The sequence below is a fragment of the Sinohyriopsis cumingii genome, chromosome 8 (genome assembly GCF_028554795.1).
Source record: "Sinohyriopsis cumingii isolate HCF-2022 chromosome 8, ASM2855479v2, whole genome shotgun sequence".
NCBI classification, from domain to species: Eukaryota; Metazoa; Mollusca; class Bivalvia; order Unionida; family Unionidae; genus Sinohyriopsis; species Sinohyriopsis cumingii.
In genome coordinates, this window is record NC_142968.1 from 11,913,747 (window position 1) to 11,933,558 (window position 19,812).

At 34.8% G+C, this 19,812-nt stretch overlaps 1 protein-coding gene across 1 annotated transcript in view; it reads left to right on the forward strand.

Moving 5' to 3' along the window:
- The window catches only part of LOC149792980 (uncharacterized), a 132,331-nt gene extending 119,207 nt beyond the window's left edge, over positions 1 to 13,124 (forward strand). Inside the window, exon 2 of the mRNA XM_089966843.1 lies at positions 12,583 to 13,124. Coding sequence (XP_089822969.1) covers positions 12,583 to 12,767 — 185 coding nt within the window. The 3' untranslated portion in view covers positions 12,768 to 13,124. The remainder of the gene's footprint in view (positions 1 to 12,582) is intronic.
- The last annotated feature ends 6,688 nt before the right edge of the window (positions 13,125 to 19,812 follow it).

Sequence of the window (19,812 nt, forward strand, 5' to 3'; positions counted from 1 at the left end):
GCTCTTATCGCCGTCCTGTACAAAATTGACATCCTACAAGTGGAATGATCTGCGATTGGTTGATTATCGCTAGGTCTAGGCACTGCTTGCGTCATTCAAAATTCTGGGGCAGGACGCTCTTCGTCGGTAATAGTTGTGGCTGAGCTGGTAAAACTAAGTGAAATTTAATATCTATGACATGCACAATGCACCATCCCGGATGGCTGAAATACATGTGTCGAGGGTTCGTTTTGGTAGTCTTCACAGCGGTGTTTTCGTACGTACTGATTGTGTGGTTTGTGTCATACATGCCAAAAAATGTCACAAAATACAAAGCCAATATAGATTTCGAAAATAATGTGGAAATTTTTCGAGGCTCAGAAATTCGTCGGGCGGCTGACATGCAGTTAGAACTTGGAAATAAAAAGCAAATTTCAGAGGAGTTTGAACTTCGTATTATTGTTATGGTGTATAACAGAGCTGCGTCACTTAGGAGACTGCTAGAGTCCTTAAATAAGGCGAATTATTATGGAGATAAGGTGATGCTCGAAGTCTGGGTCGATCGTGCAAACAATGGAACAATAGATTCAAAGACATACCATTTTGCCAGGTCTTTCAATTTTTTGCACGGGGTTTATAAAATTTGCAATCATACACGTCATTCCGGTATATATGGACAATGGATGGGAACATGGAAGCCAAGTGTGAACAGTTCTGAAATCGGTATTTTGCTAGAAGACGATTTAACTGTTTCTCCATATTTCTACAAATGGTTAAGAGTAGTTCATAATAAATATCAACATTTAGAACATGTAAATGGCTTTGCACTTCAGGGTGTAAGTATAACTCACGGTATAGGTGCAAAATCACAGTATTTAGATGTTAACAAGGAGCACAGAGCGTTTCTATATCCAATATTAGGAACATGGGGATTTTCTCCTAAGGTTAAAAACTGGTTAACATTTTTGAACTGGTACAAGGACAGCGTAAAAGATTTGACATTCCAACCGATTGTTGAAGGCATATGGCCAAGTGAATGGTACAAAATATTCTTGCAGGATGGGAAGGAGGACACAATGTGGGAAATGTGGCACATATACCATGCTTGGAAAAGAAAGGAATTAACACTTTACAGCAATTTCCCAGGTGGTGTATACTACTACTACTAATACAATACTATTACTACTGCTACTACAATACTATTACTACTACTACTACAACAACAATTAATATTACTACTATTACTACTACTACAGCTAATACTATTACTTGCTGTTGTCATCATCACTGTAGTCATTGTTATCATCAGCTCCACCAAAGCACTTTCACCACAATGACCATCACTATTATCATTACCAACACCATTATCATCATTTTATTCTCGGCGCTTTGCTCAGTTAAAGTAAATACGTTTAGGTTTTGTTCATTCTCCAAGACATTATGCCACGATGGCATCATTCGGCTGCCTTTTAATTGCCTACTACAAAAATAAAAAACGAAGTATTGAGCATCAGTGCAGAATGAAGATGTTTGTAAGTTGCACAATATGAAAGATTTAAACTCAGCAAGAAAGTAGGCATTGTATATAGCTATTCCAACTCCATACGTATGAAGGCTTCGGTAGTAAGAAACATACAGGAAGAACAAAAGAGACAGAATATTAGAGGAAGAGATAGAAAGAGAAAATAAATGTATGGCATTTATATTTCTATATTGTTCATCTTGTAAATTATTGAAAAGTATTATATATATATATATATACATATATATATATATATATATATATATATATATATATATATATATATATATATATATATATATATATATATATATATATATATATATATATATATATATCCCATCCACCTATATATTCATAAAGCATAAATATCACACATATCCAAAGTACAATGCCACAAATCTGTGCATGTATCTCAAAACAGTTTTATTCAGTCATCTTTGAAAAACTAGAAATGTGGCCTTTCAAAGCAGATGGTTGGACGTTTACTATTCCACATAATTTGATATCATTGTAAACAAGTTTATTATTTTTATAAACTCGTCAATAATATTTAAAAGTACTAGGCGCTATCAATGAAGGCCACGCAAGGGAGTCAAGAACATTTATAATTCAATTAAAATAATTAGGTCATTATGTTTTTTTCTGTGTTTGTTCCCTTAATAAAGCTAGTCTTATAACTTATTTTCTATTATACGGAGAACTTGTGTGGGTCTTTAGTCTATTTACAATGCATGCCAAAAAAAGTTATTGGAAATACTTAATAAAGAAATTGGCCTCAAACTGATCAAATATTTTTTTGGTTTGTCACCTTTTAAAAGACAAGTAAGAGCACCTTATTTCTGGGTGGATGACAGTGTTCCAGAGTAATATAAATAATTAATTGATTTGACAAACCAAAGGGCCAATATCTCTCCAAAAGAAATAAAAATTAAAATTATATTGTACATTTACCAGATCGTTGATTTTATTACCTGGCATCTTATAAAGCTACACTTGCTTCAGGTAAGGCGACTGGGCCAATAATTGATTATATCTGAATATCGTCAAGGTTGAAATATTCTGATTGTTTAGGAGAAGCATCCTACTAATTGGATCAACTTTATGAAAATAGTTTTATTTCTAATATATTACTAAAATGATACATTCATTTGCTAGGCATTAAGCAGAATCATTAGAGATTAATTTGTTTTTGGATAAACTCAAAATGTGAAAAAGTTTCTATAGAATTATTACACAAAGTACACGATTATTTGGAATTATTACACAAAGTACACGGACTATATGGAATTTTACAAATTTTATTTGCGAAACTATTGCTGTTAACATGAAGAAGGTTTCTTTGCAGTCACCAACGTTTAGGTCACTGAGTCAACTTGTGAGGTCGGGAAAGGCAACAATTCTATTTTTCTTCTGGTCTAAATCACGATTTAACTAGATAGTGAATATTGGAGGTAATGTTTAAATCTAATATAATTGTGTATTTTCTGTATTTTCTGGCATTTACTGGGCCTAAAATTCTAACATTTCGAATGAAGCCAAAACGTTGTACAGTTTAATCCATGAACCATCGCTTACAAAGTTATGTATGCCGAAATTTTCTTTTTCAGTCCAATATAAATAAATAAATAAATATATATATATATATATATATATATATATATATATATATATATATATATATATATATATATATATATATATATATATATATATATATATATATATATATGTATATATATATATATATATGTATATATATATATATATATATATATATATATATATATATATATATATATATATATATATATATATATATGGAATTTTAATCTATAATTTTGGAATACGTCCATGTTTGTGTTTTGTAATATTTCTTCCATTCTTTTTACTATAAACTTTTATAGTTTAATATACGCTGAAAAAGAAGAAATAATAATAAAAGAGCAAGATCTATCCAAAATTAATTTTTGGACTGTATGACTTTCTTTATTAAATCAATTCCAATTGAACAAACTTTATATATGTTCAGCAGAGGCAGCTAAAATATTTTATTTTCAATTTTGACTCTGCAATAATTATTCTTTTAATCTAAGGTAACTTATAGGTACCTTCCTGGTGATCCTTAATAACAACTTTTCCATTAATTCCATATTTTGCCCCCGCCACAAATAAATCTAAAAGAAAACTAGCTCCTTAAGTGCATTATCATTTGGTAGGGGTATGTTAATTAATACAAAACGTATTTTCGATACTGAGTTTTAATGACTAGTATTTTACTAAGAGGTATGAAATTGTCGACCGTTTCTCAAGATTTCTCAAGATTTCAAATTTTCTTAATACAAGTATCATAAATTAATTTCAACATTTTCTTTAGGTCTATAGAAACAATTATACTGAGGTAATCAAATTCGGACGAATCTCACATTAGATTATATTCCAAACAATAATTGAAATTACTGCATTAATTATTAGTACTTCCTTTAGTACTATCAATCTAAATTGTTTTAGTTTTTTTTTTATTTGTACTAAAGCCTGAGCATTTGGAGTAGTGATAAAACTAGGTCCAAGGATGACCGAAGTGACTTTACAAAAACATCAAGAGTGCGTGCTGTACCCTCTGCAAATTATGAAATAATATGTTAAGTAATCAGCTTCACGTTCAAACTTTGCCCGATCATATGGGAATATGTCTCTACACATAAGATGAAAATGAAAGATGAAAGATATCTTTTGGCCTTGACATATCTTGAGCATTACCATTTTACAATTGCAAATAATTTTATATTTTCGTAAATCACATGTGTTCATTTTTTAACTTCATCAGCAAAATTTAACGATGTGAGACATTATAAATGAAGGGCCACGCAAGTGAATCAAGAACATTGAAAAATCAATAAGGAAAAGACGTCCATTATGTCATATTTCTTTGCATTATACAAGAAGTCATATAACACGCGGATATTTTTCTTGTGTGTGGTCCCGTAATCACATCAATGTCAGTCTTACTAACTATTATAAGAAAACGTGCTTTGCTCTTTTGTTTATTCGCTGTGCAAGCTGAAGAACCTTGATAGGACACACTCAATAAAGACAGTGGACTCCAATTTCTTAAATAATTGTTCAGTTTGTCAACTTTCGAAAGACAAGTTTTAACAACTTTTCTCGGGTGGATGATAGTTTACTTGAGTTATATGAATAATCAATTGATTTGACCAACCAAAGTGACAATATCGGTCCAAAGGAAATAAAATTAACCTCTATTGTACAGCCCGCTGACCATGGACTTTTGTTATCTTTCATATTTTTCAGCTTAGGCTTTTGTGTCGATCATTCAATCTGTCTTCTTATTATCTGGGAAAAGGAATATTCTTGTATTACAGCAGAGACCTGAGCTCGCTTTGTACATGGAGTATAGTTTATAACAATATGACTTTGCTTCTTCCAAAATGTACCCAGATAATTAGTTTTGGTTTCATCTAATTTGATAAAATCTGCATAATGTTTAATATAATTCCTATTTCCCAAGTGACATAAATATTTTCTAACCAATTGACCCTTTTCAATCCATTTTGTTTGTGATCTTATTTTCGTATTTTCATGTTTTAGGTCTATGACTCTCCTGCATCTGGTCCGTTTAACTCTTTAAGTGTTGTGTCTGATCAGCTTGAATACTTTGTTCCAAAAGATTGGTTCCTTTCGTAAGCTTGTTTATCAAATGCTCTTTGATATCTTTATAAGAAAGAAGAAATTAATTTTTTTTTCTTCTTCTCTAATATCGAAAAGTTACTTTATAAAGAAAAGCTGATCTTTTTTAGGGATATACAAAATGTTTCACCTAGCACTGAGTTATGAAATTTCCAAACACGTTTATGCTTTTCGGTTTTTCATTTTTTTTTATAAAAAAAACCATCTTTACAAGGGATGGATGTGTCCGACAACCAAGTTCTTCCATTCCTTATATACATCTAGACTTTGTTTACACAGGCGTCATTAGCCGATTTTTCATTCTTCACCGAGTGTGTCGCTCCTTATCTCGGAGCACCTTGCAAATCGCGTGTTGACTGTTAATCAGACAATGTTGTTAAGACGGCCTCTGATCCCCGTCTGTGTTGGCTGCCAGTTTTTTCATCACGTTTAAGCCAGATCCAACAAAACAGTCTGTGCCTTGCTCGGTGTTTGTACAGACATTTTCCGTGCTCTTTCTCTTATTCTCAGTGTAATAAGCATTCCGAACAGGAAAACCCTTGCATTATTCTTCCATGTGGAATAGTCAATTCTTCGATCCTTGTGCTCTACATCCCCATACCAGTTCCTGTGTTTGAGATAAATGCCACTCTCTTTGTTGTCTTTTCTTGATTTATCTCTCGCAATGGTCCTGCGGCCCTGGTAGTGTAAGGAGGTCTCTGAGTGTGCTGGACAATTTCTGCAAAACCGTATTATCCATGCCATTGACTTTCCTAAACTGCTTCCTAAATGACCTGAGCTATTGGAGGATGTTCTTATCTCCCAATGGCGCCTGTTTGGCTTAGTTTCTGCTGCGTCACTTGAGCGTTCCTTTAAAGCCCGGATCTCTCATTCCAAACAGTATATACGATTGTAGATAGAGATTTCAGTGTTTCCTCCACACGTATCTGAATGTTGCTTCTAGTGTTTATTTGAATCCGTCGTCCAGTTTTTTCCTGGATACATCAGTTGTTTCTTACAATATATATTCAGGTTGAGTATTTACAAGCCATGCTTGTAATCATGTAAATCAAAAGACTTCTCAACGGTTTAAGTTTCAAATGATGTTCAATCTGTCTCTTCATTGTAATTGGATGCTCATAATTATCTAAATCTCGAGAACGTGGAACTGTATCGTGACAGTTTCAAACCAGCAATTAGAGGGTCTACTAGGTAAAACACCTTAGTTTTGAAAATAAACCGACAAATATGGAAGTTCCCATCAAGTTCTGTCTGTTGGAGAGAGAGAAAGAGAGAGAGAGAGGAAGGCTGAGAATTAGACTCACAAGTTTCTGCATATGTGTGTGTATTGTGATGTGTGTGGAGGACAGAACAAAGGATTAATTGGCTAAAATAGTTAAGGAATAGTAAGGAACAACGGGAAGTCAAGGCGGCTGATCTAAATCGGTCCAAATTATGTACTTATTTGCTATTATTTTTATGAAATGTTATTATTTTTCGGTGACTCAGGTGGCATCATAGACAAGATGGATCACTTATGGAATCAATACGTGTTTAAGCCATTTCTTAGATATTCGTTCGACAGGTTGACTTTGCATTTTAGAAACTGTTTGCAATCGGCGGTTCAAGCTGAATGAACCTTTGTTTTCTTTACACTGATTAGCATTTTGGTTTTCACCATCTAACGAAGGTAATCACTAAGATGTCCTCTCTTAGTCAATTTCATCTTTGCTTTCTAGACGTTTAAACAACGTTCAAACACGGTGTCGATGATATCTTTTGTTGTATTTCAATTATTTCTTTTCTAAATGGAACATGTGGCACGAAATCGAAATGGTTGGCCAAATAAATAGCGAGTCCACTTTTTCCTTTGTTTTTGGACGAATTCCTCCTTCGATGTGCGAACTTTGTGACATCTTCGTTTCAGGAGAAAAACTGAAATATATCTTATACAGCGCTGATTTGTTTTAGCTGGAATTCGTCTCCATTGATTGCATGTCATATCTACTTTACCCTAGGTATTACCGTTGGTTTCAACGGATTTAAAGCTTGACGTTTCTGTTTGGACAATTCCAATAAACTTTGTAAAATGCCTGTTCTGTCTTTTACCTTTCGCTCATGAGATACCCCTTATTTAGTGTGCAAAGATGAATCTCGATAATTTTGGCATCAAATTGGAAAGCAATGACCTTAATTTATGTTTGGCAGCTATAATCATTAATGGAGGAGAACACAACGAAGCGACAGAAAAGAATTCACCAAGCGAGGACATCTTCAGGTCATGTGTGTTCAAATTGCCAAACCCATCTTTCTTGCAGGAGACGTTTCGTTTTTGTTTTTGTTGTTGTTGAAATAAATCGAGAATGGTGTAATTAGTAGTGCCATTACAATAATGTCCTTTTACTGTAAACCAAATAATTATTTGTTCTTCGTCTTCTCCTAACATATCATGGAAGAGGATAATATGTGTTTGACTACACGCTACACTGTGGAGGACAATCAAGCACATGTTATTTGTGTTCGATCTTACGTTTGACAATTTCGGCTCCGCCCGAACCACGAGGTCCAGCCATCAACTTAAAGAGATGGTAATACACGGTGTCTCACGAATTTGACAATAAAATTATACGTTGAACTCATTGAATCTGAGTCTAAACTGGTTCCTCGCACGATTCCTGGTTTAATTCATCATTATTGGTCAGTGTCTCTGTTTGCAATGATGTTTCTGTTTAAGGACACTCTTCACAAGATAAGGTTGTGTAATGGAACGTGTTGCGATCGGAAAGTCGCACTTCTATCTGGTAGACAATCGGATAAACGTTTTCAAGGGCGCACCTTATCACACGAATGTCTTGCTCTTGTCCTGACGTTAGGGAATCTATTAACACGTCAAAGTTGCTCACTTGATTGGAAGGATAGCTGAGAGCTTGTCCGTTTACTTTACATTTGGTATAATGTTTTCTTTGTGTGTCTCAGTAGTGGTAGCCATAATTGTTAGGTCCACCACTGGCACAACGTTTCATCGATTCCAGTCCAAAACGTTCGCCCTCGATTTGTGAACTATCTATGCACATACAACTATAGGGAAAAAACCCATCTCCATTGGTTCTTAGACGAAATGCCAGACAAACGTAATTTGTGCTCATTCAATATCGAACCGTGAGCCAATATTCCTACAGAAGATTCAACTTGACTTTTGCCAATGCTAATCTTCCTTGGTTCTGTTCCACATCTACGAAAGTGATGCCGTCTATGTATCAACGCCATTCTTTTAATTCGTCTTCGTCTTCTTAAGTGTTAAACCAAGAATGATAACCATAAGCTTCTTGCTCCAATGTTAGAAATTCATTAACGCGGCCAGAAAAAATTCCCTGCTGGTGTTGTTCACTAGTAGGAAAGTGCCAAATTTCGTATACGTTTAACAAGCTGTATTTGCGACCGACAGCATGAAACAAAACCACATTCGAGATTTGTTCTCGACCATCGTATCATCATGGTTGATCTTGATTACATGTTATGTTTCTGCGCTCTTATTTCATAACTATAACATTAGTATTTCGTGGAAACGTTGAGGTAATGGTACAAGGTCAGCGGTGGCAACACTGTTCATCGAACCTTGGAATTGGCGAATGTGTTCAAAGTCGATCTGTTCTGTAAATGATTCTAGATGACCGATGGAAATTTGTAGATACTTGCACAACCAAGGATAAAAGGAACACACCTTGATGTGTTTGATTTGTTCTCTATGAGATTTGTCCACGTCGTATAGCAAGCGTGTCTCACTGGTTCATCCTCCAAATAAACTGTCGTGTGGATTGTGAGGTTCGATGTCCACCACATCTTAACTTTCGACCATGCTTTTAAATTCTGGATCTGTTTTCAAACATTTATCTTATATTTAGTTGTGTTCCCACATTTTCGTTTACATGGTATAATTCCTTTTGGTCGTGCAAATTCGATGGTGAATCCTCAAAAACGTATCGAAATCTCGGCATGGAAAACAAGTTAGTCATCCTTGAAATCGACATTTCTGAAATTCTTAAACCATCCATGATTTTTTTAAAGTCCTAACCATTTACTGAAAGGGTTACAAGTATCTATTCTCCGCCTTTTCTAGCATTTGTATCCACTTGTCCTTAGTTTCATACAATTAATGGAGTCAGCGCAAATCTTTGGCTGAATACCGGCTGCAAACAGATGGACAGGAATTATGTGGTATGATGCCGAATATGTTTTCGGAATGAACGTTTTTAGTAACCTGTTCCACGCGCTATCACATTGGTAGAAGCTTCCTTGAAGGGACTGATACCATGTGATCCAGTTGTAATTATCAACATTTTCCACCAAAAAGAGGTCAAAAATGTCCATGCCGGATGGAGAATATTTCAACTTTCTTCTTAGAAATCAAAATGCTCTGAGGAGTGAACTTTGTACCAAACGTTGAAAGCTTCTAGTTGTTACGTTAACTGCAAGTGCACGACGTGCTGATTGACTTCGGTACGGGAAACGTTTGGAAACTAGCATTTAGCAATTTCTGTCGTTAAAAACATTTTAAGTATTCTGCTCAAAAGTACAGCCAATATTGAATCTTGTCCCACTTTCATGAATTTGATTCTGTTCATGGTGACTGCAGTGATCAATAATTAAGGTTTACGGATGTAGGCCAAAACATATTTAGAGATTAAATCTTGGGGATGACAAGTACTCCATAGCCCCTATGTGCGGGGGCCCATGACCTTAAAATCCTGGTGTCAGCTTCTATCTTATTTATACATTCTTATGATTCAGATGAATTTATTTAAGTTTCATAAGCGTTGTAAGAGGTTATAAACCCTTTCAAAACAAAGCTGTCCTTTCCTTTTTCATCTTTTAATAATCTAAAGGATTTATTCAAAGTCTGATGCCAGTTATATTCGTTTCTATATATGCTCTATTGTTGTTGCGTGAACATGGTGCCAGTTTGCTTGCATCAGTAAGATATGTGGGCAATTATGTGCAGATTTTGCAATGGTACAATAAAATAATATACTTAGATGAAGGTTACTATATAATAATGAAAACAATAACTCAACGTAATTGCCAGCCAGCTGATTAGTATGTTCTATTTTCGGACAAACGTGGCGAATATGTTTCCCGTGAATGAAACGGGCTGGTGTGATTCATTTTGTCATAGCTTTATCACGTGTTTTTCTAGCATGTATATTCTTGCATGAGTTTGCACACTGCACCGATATCGACTCAATTTATCTGAATGTGCCTGTCAGTATGTTTTAACTGTAGCACGCATATGCACTCGTTATCAAATGTCAAGTTGCGCCAAAAGATAACTTATCTCTGGGACACGTGTTATGACCTGTTAGCTGTGGCAATTCATATTTATTCATTTTGATTTTTTTTTTTGGTATATATTCGGTTTGTTTAAAAATAAGCAGACATGACGACTTTGGGATCTTGTACTTATACGTCTCTGGTGGAATGGATGAATTATAGCAAGATGCAGTAAATTGTTAGTGAGCTTATAACGAAAGACATCTGACTATATTGATTTCACCTCACATGACTTGGAAACTCCATTAATTAGGTCAAGGAGAGTAAAAACTTCGGAATCGCTCCAACCCGAACCTTGATTCATCAAGAAGGTGAAATTTCGTGATTACGCCAACAAAAGTCTGCAAACACGATAATTTATGCTTCATATCTACATAACTAACTTTATCTAAAATGGGATATCTCCTACAAATTGAGTTTTAATTAGCCGTCATTGTAAGATAACATATCCATAGTTACATAATTGATCTCTTGTCAGAGATAAGATAACAACAGCTTTCAATGATGATGATGATTATGGTGGTGGTGGTGGTAATAATAATAATAATAATAATAATAATATTTTAATAATAACAATAATTTTAATAATAATAATAATAATAATAATAATAATAATATTATTATTATTATTATTATTATTATTATTATAATATTTGTAAACGGAAATAACGGCTACTTTTATTGCTTGTAAATGTCACCGCATGATCATAACAGGATGACAACTGCCTACGTGTCCGTCAAGCTGGCACAAGATCAGACAAACTACAAACTGTTGTATTTGCATTTCATTCATGAGTTTCACAAGCCTGAATAATCAGTGGACTACTAGAATAAATACAATGCAGCGATTGTGAGCTTGGTGATTTGCGATTGAATGTAAGCTGTTTCAATTAGCATACGTATGGAGGTTGGTGATTTGCTTGTAATCTTCAAGCCCTATCCCTTTGTTCACGTGTCAAATTAGGCAATAGTTAATTTGTCTAATTTGACAACTTAGGCAGCGGTTTGATGACGAGACATCTCTCAATTGTTATGTATATGTAAACTGCATTGTTTGTTAATTTTTTTATTATATGAAATATAACATTGTATATCGGACTTGACCTTGTCCAAAATCAAATTCAATTTTTACTTTACCTGAATTTTTGAATTTTTAATTCTGTAAATAATAATACATAACTTAATAGTTGTTCTCTGTGTATAGGTTTAATATTAGGATAATTCTTAATAGAAGTACGCATATTTATTTTGGTATGGGTCTAGGTTATTGGAATTCCCCTATAAACATACCCTGCCTACCTGACACATTCCATATTCAATCTCATAATTTTTGTTACAGACCTTCTAATTATAAGTTAGATTTATATTGCAAACATCTGGAACCTTCCAGATTGAAAGTTTCCATTAGATAATAATTTTTATTAGAAAATGCTAATAGTGACCTGAAGTCAAGTAGGAACTATATAATCTTGTCACTGAAATAAGAATTAGTCATTCGTGCTTTAAGATCTTAGCAGAATCAATTGTATTATTGTTGTGTCCAGTAGTTCATTTTGGCTGGAATTTATTTGATTTATTTATTTACTAGAAATACATAGTGCTCATCAAAATTAACATTCTTGGAAACAGAAACATGAATTAGAAGTGAAATTTCAAACAATGATTACATTATTGGATTGTAGTATTGTGATCCAACAAAGACTGCTGGTACCTCACCACGACACCGGTCATCACATGCACATCAACACTTTCAGCTTTGGGTTTCCACTAAAGTTTATTATGAATATTAATCATTAGGACTCATGTCTGTAATGCTAGGATTATTTAGGATTTAATTTGCAATATCGTAAGTTACTTTTTATTCTTTTTCAGTTTGTATTTGTCAAAAATAATTTTTTTGTTGAATTTTACGACGCTTTTTTCTTCTCAGTCTCTTTTATTACTTATTTTAAGACCACATAGTCGTAATACAATAATATAACCAATGATACAATGATTTCCTTAAGAATTTATCCGTAAGGATGTATCTATACATCTTGCAATCGATTTCCCCCTCTTTCTTACAGGACATCAGGGTTTAGCAATCAATTGGAAAGAACCCGGATTACACTACTCGAATAACAAGGACATCCTACCAGATCCCTTACTACTGGAATGGAAACAGGAATACGAAGATCTTCCAGATTATCCGATCATAGTGGATGTCAACGGCAACGAGATGACACAAAATCCTGGCATTTTCCCTAATTAAAGAACTTATGAAGTTGAAGTCAAGCAACGCAAACGCCAATCCGCCCAGAACCAAAAAAAGTTTTTATTTGTTTGCTTGACTCTAGTTCCAACACTGAATTGATTTAAAGGACTGGTGTTAGTTTTGTTTTGTTTGGTTCTTTAAGGCACAGCAGCACAAATAGGTTTGTCGATTATTTTTGGTTAAAGACTAAAGTAAAGTGCCTTGCCCAAGGACACACCAGGATAGCTCACCCAGGCTGGTAAGATTCTAACCTGTACCCATTGGTCGTGAGGCCAGCACGCTAACCACTGAGCCACCGCGGCTCCTGAATTAAAGGAGCGTGTACGCGTTCTGATTAAAAGACAGTTACCTATACATATGTATGTTTATTTGATATGCCTACAGATTATATACCCGTTATCATAGAAAAGTGCCTATAATATACAGCAAACAAGTAAAACTGCATATCCACTCTAAAACAAACCCCGTCAGATATATTCAAATTCTCCGCATTGTGTTTCGTCGGCATATCATCTCAGCGTCATCCGCTCTTTCTCTTTGTGATCTTCTTTTTATTTCTTATTTTCCTTGTTTCAATATAGATGCAGTAGTTATACATTAATTAACGTCATTGTACCCCAAAGTATAATCTTAAACAAAACAAGGTCCGGGCCTATAACGTACAAAAAATATCGTAGTGGATATTAAATAAAATTGAAGAATTGATACAGCTCTCAAATTTAATGATTTTTCTACAAGATTTTAGATTTGGCCGTAAGTTTTTACATTTCAAGCCAACTCCATCTTTCCCTCTACCTCCTCACAGCCTTCAAATGGTTTAACATTATAAGGTCAAGGTTATTTCCACTCTTTTTCTCTGACTATGAAGCATTTTTGTTTTCATTTGCTACATTCATTAAATAACGCACATATGTAACGTCTTTTGTTTTTGGTCTCAGGGCCTGTGAGCTATAAATCGAAAGGGTTAGCAAAAGAGTCATCGCCAAATCAAAGCTCTTTGATACTATCTTTCGTACAGAATGAATTATAATTTTGGAGAAGGATAAAATGAAATTTGGATGTGGCAAATTTAAAGAATTATTACTATTCTTTGTTAGCGGATTAGCAGAGTAAAATTTTATGGAAATTATCGGATTAAATATTGATTGCATAGTTGTGCGGCGCATCTTAGTGCACTTTAGTTTAGATTCCGACCGCTATCTCACGGTCTTTATGATGGCAAGGAGATTATTGAAGGGTGGTGGTGGTGGTGACGGTGGTAGTACGTGGATGGAGAGAGCATGTGAGGGTTTGCAAAGAGCGATCGAAGTTGGACGTCTAAGTCCTTAAAATCCAAAACACGACACCACCTTCAAGACTAACTAAGTATATATTCACTCAGGAACGCTTATGTTTATTGCAATAAAGATTCCAGATAATTAAAAAAATTAATAGAATAATACCGGAGAGAGAATTTCCCTTTGCTCAAAGCACAAATGTTGCGGAAAAAACTTACCATTCTCCAAGAAACAACCCACAGGAGTTTACGTCTTTGAACAACTTAAAAAAAAAAACTTGTCGTTTACAGTATTTTTCAGTAATTTATATTTAGACATTTCATATGTGATGAATTACATCATCACTATCAAATTCAATTCATTTAATGGCTATCTTTATATTTGCTTATTTAAAAAAATATATTCTCTCTATTCTGCTTGACTCATGGATATTATTTTCTAAACCGTTGATGATTCTGCCCAAACTCCTGTGAGTGTTACTTTTAAGTTTTCACAGTTTGACTTGTGGTCTTTGACTGAATTTATTTGTATGAAATTTTATAACTAGTTAATAGCTTTTGCTTGCACTTTCAAGCTCTTCCTTGTTCATTGGCAAGATTTATTATATATATATATATATATATATATATATATATATATATATATATATATATATATATATATATATATATATATATATATATATATATATAATACTAAACTTCCTTGTTTGTTCCTTTCGCATGTTGCTGTGGTCCTTTTACTTTGTTATTTATTCAAGCAATTTCTACAGAATTTATGGCATTCCATTCACTAACATAACAAACATAGACTGCATTTGTCCTGAGTCACTACCAAACTATTTATTTCAACCAAGACCCTACCCAAAACTGTATAAATACAAGCAATTACAGGACATATGACCCTAGTGTACGCTAAAATTGGCTGTAATCCAAGATCCCCCTAATCCTACTATCCACTAAACAATTTGGAAAAAATATACTGCAAGCTTCAAAATAGTTTAAAACAAAAAGTAAAGACATTAAATTAAAAATAAAAAATAAAAACAAGAAATAAAATAAAAACTATTGAAATGGAAAAGAAGATGTTATAAGTTTCTACTTACAGAGCGAGTGCGAGAATCAGCTTTACGATAATTGCCACGCTAATTGGCATTCTCTAATTTATACATTTTAACTGGGACATAAAGCAATAAGCTAAACACAATAAATTAAACATAATAAACAAAGCATAATGCATAATATAAAAAAAAAACCATTAAGAAGTCAATCCATCTTTATTTCCTCCTTAGTAGGTTAAATTTACCCCGTTTCACACTAGCGTCACAACATAAGGAATGGTTCCGGCCATTTGACGACCGCTACTGTCTCCATCGTAGGGAGCACTGTGATAGTGCTGTCCCCTATATGTTAAGCAATCTTACAGAGTAACAACAAATAAATCAAATAACTCAAGTAATGCTGAAATTTTCCATTGTATATACGAAATTAACACACATCTTGTATCATCCCAATCTTGATGATTTTTTCTTCCGATCAGTCATATATATATATATATATATATATATATATATATAGAGAGAGAGAGAGAGAGAGAGAGAGAGAGAGAGAGAGATAGATAGATAGATAGATAGATAGATAGATAGATAAAAAGTATACAATACAATTTATAAGCTGGAGAACTAGGATAAATATTAGGTCAAAAGTACGAACAGTTGTATTACGACAAAATGCTGTGAAATCAATTTATCCGTGAGAAGACCCTGCGGGATATCTTTGGGTTAAGTTGTTCACTTATCTTCGTTTCATTAGCTGCCCATTTTTGAAAAGACAAACAAGCATTCAAACATTCCGATTAGTTGCAAATGTCATGAAAATATCTAACATCATAAAGGTTATGTAGATTTCAGAGTCACTCTGTCCCCATGTGTGGGGTATTCAGGCCATTGTAAGTGCTGAACAAATTTGTCACACAAACTCGTCAAGGTGACAGGTTTAGATTAGCATGTATCCTAGACAGAACATAGACTATGTTCAGTGAGTAATACTGACGATTAAAGTTTAAGGAAAATCATGTGTTCCTACAAGATACCCATGCTATTCGGAAAAGCAAGCTGCTGTGTATAAATTGGTGTATTTGGGCCAAATAAAACAGTCCGGGATAGAGGGCCAGTCAGAGATAGAGGCCCAATCAGAGATAGAGGGCCAATCAGAGAGAGAGGGCCAGTCCGAGATAGAGGGCCAGTCAGAGATAGAGGACCAATCAGAGATAGACGGCAAGCGTATCTACACGCACAGACTTCGCCGAGTAATCTGGCCGGTGTAGATGAATCTTAAAAATGAGTACGGAAGCCAAAGGTTTATGGCTGATTTATGGAACATGAAAATAATAATTAACTGTATAGACGAAAATTTGTTTTGATATATATATAATCTACAGTGACCTATGGAAGATAAACTATCCAAATTCTAGGCGAAGATTTGTTGCGTGATGTACGTACGGATCAAGATACAGGTAGCAAAATTGGATAATGTTGAGTTCCAGTTACAGTGTAATGCTAGAACTGAACAATAGAAAAGTGAACTGAATCAAAGTGCGAGTATACGCAATATTAGTCTTATATGTTAATAAATGTTATATTATCTGTGTATTTTGTGTTGTTCGTCTTATTTTAGTCTTCGTTCTTTGAGTGTTTGTCGTCCGTCTTAAGTATTCACCCTCTCCTATCTCAAGTACCTGAGTAGTAAAGGGGGGCACCCTAGCGTCAAGGGGAATTAGCATTACAAGACCCCTTGGGCAACTCTAGCGTCAAGGGAAAATTAACATGGAGAAAAATCGTGGGTCAGATTAGCGTCAAGGGAAATTAACATGGAGAAAAATCGTGGGTCACTCTAGCGACAAGGGGAATTTAACATGGAACTATAGTGTGGGTCTGTCTAGCGACAAGGGGAAATTAACATGGGAATAGAGTTTGGGTTTGTCTAGGGACAAGGGGAATTGAATATGGGATTTTTTTTTTTAAATTTAAATTTAAAAAAAGGGGTAGGCAATGGAAAGGCTATCTCTTTTCGAGAAATATGGCTGGCCCTGAAAAGGGCCTTTGGGTTTTCTTCTTCTTCTGCTTCTAATTTCTTCTTTTTCTCCACCAAGTTCTTATTTTATCTCCAACACTCTTTCTCTTCTTCTCTTTCTTTTTCTCCTGCTCTTCTTTCTTCTTCTCTTCCTCCTCTTCTTTCTTCCTCTTCTCATTTTCTTCTTCTTTTTCAATCTTTTCGTTCCATTTGCTTATTCTTATTCTTTCCTCTTCATCCTCCTTCTCCTCCTTTATCTCTTTCATCACACCACTAATCTTGTCCTTTACCTTTTTTAAGTTATTAATTTCCATCTTTACACGATGGGGACTATAGGAATAATGGTCTTCAACCAGTCTTATTAACATCTGCTCCATCATTCCTAAGTTGTCTAAAACGTCTTGTAATGTTTGTATTTTGTCCATTTGGTTAGAAGCCATCTTCTTTTTTTATTCTTTGCAGAATGGTTTGAACGACGAATACTATGGGTTCTTATACTTAAAGCGCGTACGTGAAGGAAAACATCCCCCTAAAACGTAAAATTGATCTTACCTAGATCATGACCAAACAACGCGCGAACGTGAAGGAAAACATCCCCCTACTTTTTCATTTCATATAATAAAACCCAAACTATACTTTCTCATTTCATATAATAAAAACCCAAACTATACTCTCCACATACGCTAAGAAACAATAAACAAAATCCATAATCTACTATCCACACAATCTTTACGTGAGCGCTTACAAAACCCAAACTATACTCTTCACATACGCTAAGAACAATAAACAAATCCATAATCTACTATTCACACAATCGTACGTGAGCGGGTACAAACACAAACACACAAACACATACGCTAAGAACAATAAACTAATCCATAATCTACTATCCACACAATCGTACCTGAGCGCTTACAGAACCCTAACTATACTCTTCACCTACGCTAAGAAATAATAAAGAAACCCATAATCTACTATTCCCACAAACATACCTGAGCTCTTACAAGTACCAACACACAAACACATACCCTCACACTATCTTAAAAAAGAGTTAGTGTTTATAATCACACTACTCTACCTACACACATTGGCAAATCGATCGTTATTTCTTTTCTAGAGTATTGGGTAGCCCTGAAAAGGGCTGTTTTTTTTTAACTTCATGGACACCTGGTTAATGGTGGCACCTTCCAGGCCTAGCGCCACATACACATCTTGTCCCCCAGTTACTTTTTACCTTTTTGGGGGAGAGAGCAGAGGCAGGATATGTCGCTTCAGAATCCCAATTTTCGCTCTCTGGGATTCTGAAATTTCTTCTTCTTCTCTCCTTTTCCTCCTCCTCCTCTTCTTTGTATCTTCTCTCCTCCTCTTTGTATCTTCTTTCCTCTTCTTCTTTATATCTTCTCTCCTCCTCTTCTTTGTTTCTTCTTTCCTCCTCCTCTCTTAGCCTTCCCTCCTCCACAATGGCTTCCGCGGCCAGTTCATTTAATATGCGCCTGGCATATTCCAGATGCACATGAAGTTCCAACAGTTTCTCCAGTCTCGTGTTCATTTTTGGTGTTGATCAATCAACAAGGGTAGCTGGACTGCCGAACGAGTTTCAATTTATAGTGAAAGCGCGGACGTGAACGAAAACATCCCCTAAAAACATAAAATTGATCTTACCTAGATCATGACCATAAAACAACGCGCCGACCTAAAAGAAACACTCACTCACTTTTTATGCTACCCATCACTATTTTAAAATTTTTTATAAATCACTTCAATAGACTATCCACATACGCAAAGCAATCCAATCTAACCCCAAATTTACACCTCAAACACCAAAAAAAAAAAAAAAGACATCATTTTAATCTACTATCCATACCAACTTACTTAACCACTTACAAACACAAACACACAAACACATACCCTCACATTTTTTTAAAAAAGAGTTAGTGTTTATTTTCACACTACTCTACCTACACACATTGGCAAATCGATTGTTATTTCTTTTCTAGAGTATTGGGTAGCCCTGAAAAGGGCTGTTTTTTTTTGTTTGCTATGGCATTCTTTTTTAGTTTCTAAGAATGCGATGTCCTCTGAGGATAGACTTTCTGGCGATAGGTCTGCTTCTTCGGAAAGAGAAGAAGAACTCTTTGGTGTCGATACGACAATCGACAAAGCCTCTGTCAGCTTCAGGCTGCTGCTGCTGCTCTTGTTGTTGTTGTTGCTGCTGTCTCTGAAGTCTGTACTTCTCTGTCCATTCTTCTTTTTCCCTGTTCATTTCTTCTCTGAAGAGCTCTTCTATCAGGTCTTCAGTGATTTTTAACATTCTCACATTCTCTATTTCTTCTGGCTTCGGTATCAGACTGTGTCTGACCCTATGCAAATTCACGTAGGCTTCGTTGAGTTTAGCTAGTTTGGAGCACATCTTCTTAGGAGGATGAGTCGACAATGGATGGTTAGACTGGAAACAACCCGGTTCTTAAAGTCAAAGCGCGGACGTGAAGGAAAACATCCCCCACACGGTTTTTGAGTCGCAACGTTTAGTGAGTGTCATGAGAGGGATAGTAAGAAATGAAAGAGCATCAATCCAACATTCTTATAGCTAAACAAAAGACAAAGGCATTTTTTTTCAAAACACAACATTTTTTATTCAAAAATCACTTAACACTAAACAACAACTCTAACATTTTTTAACAACAATGCAACACT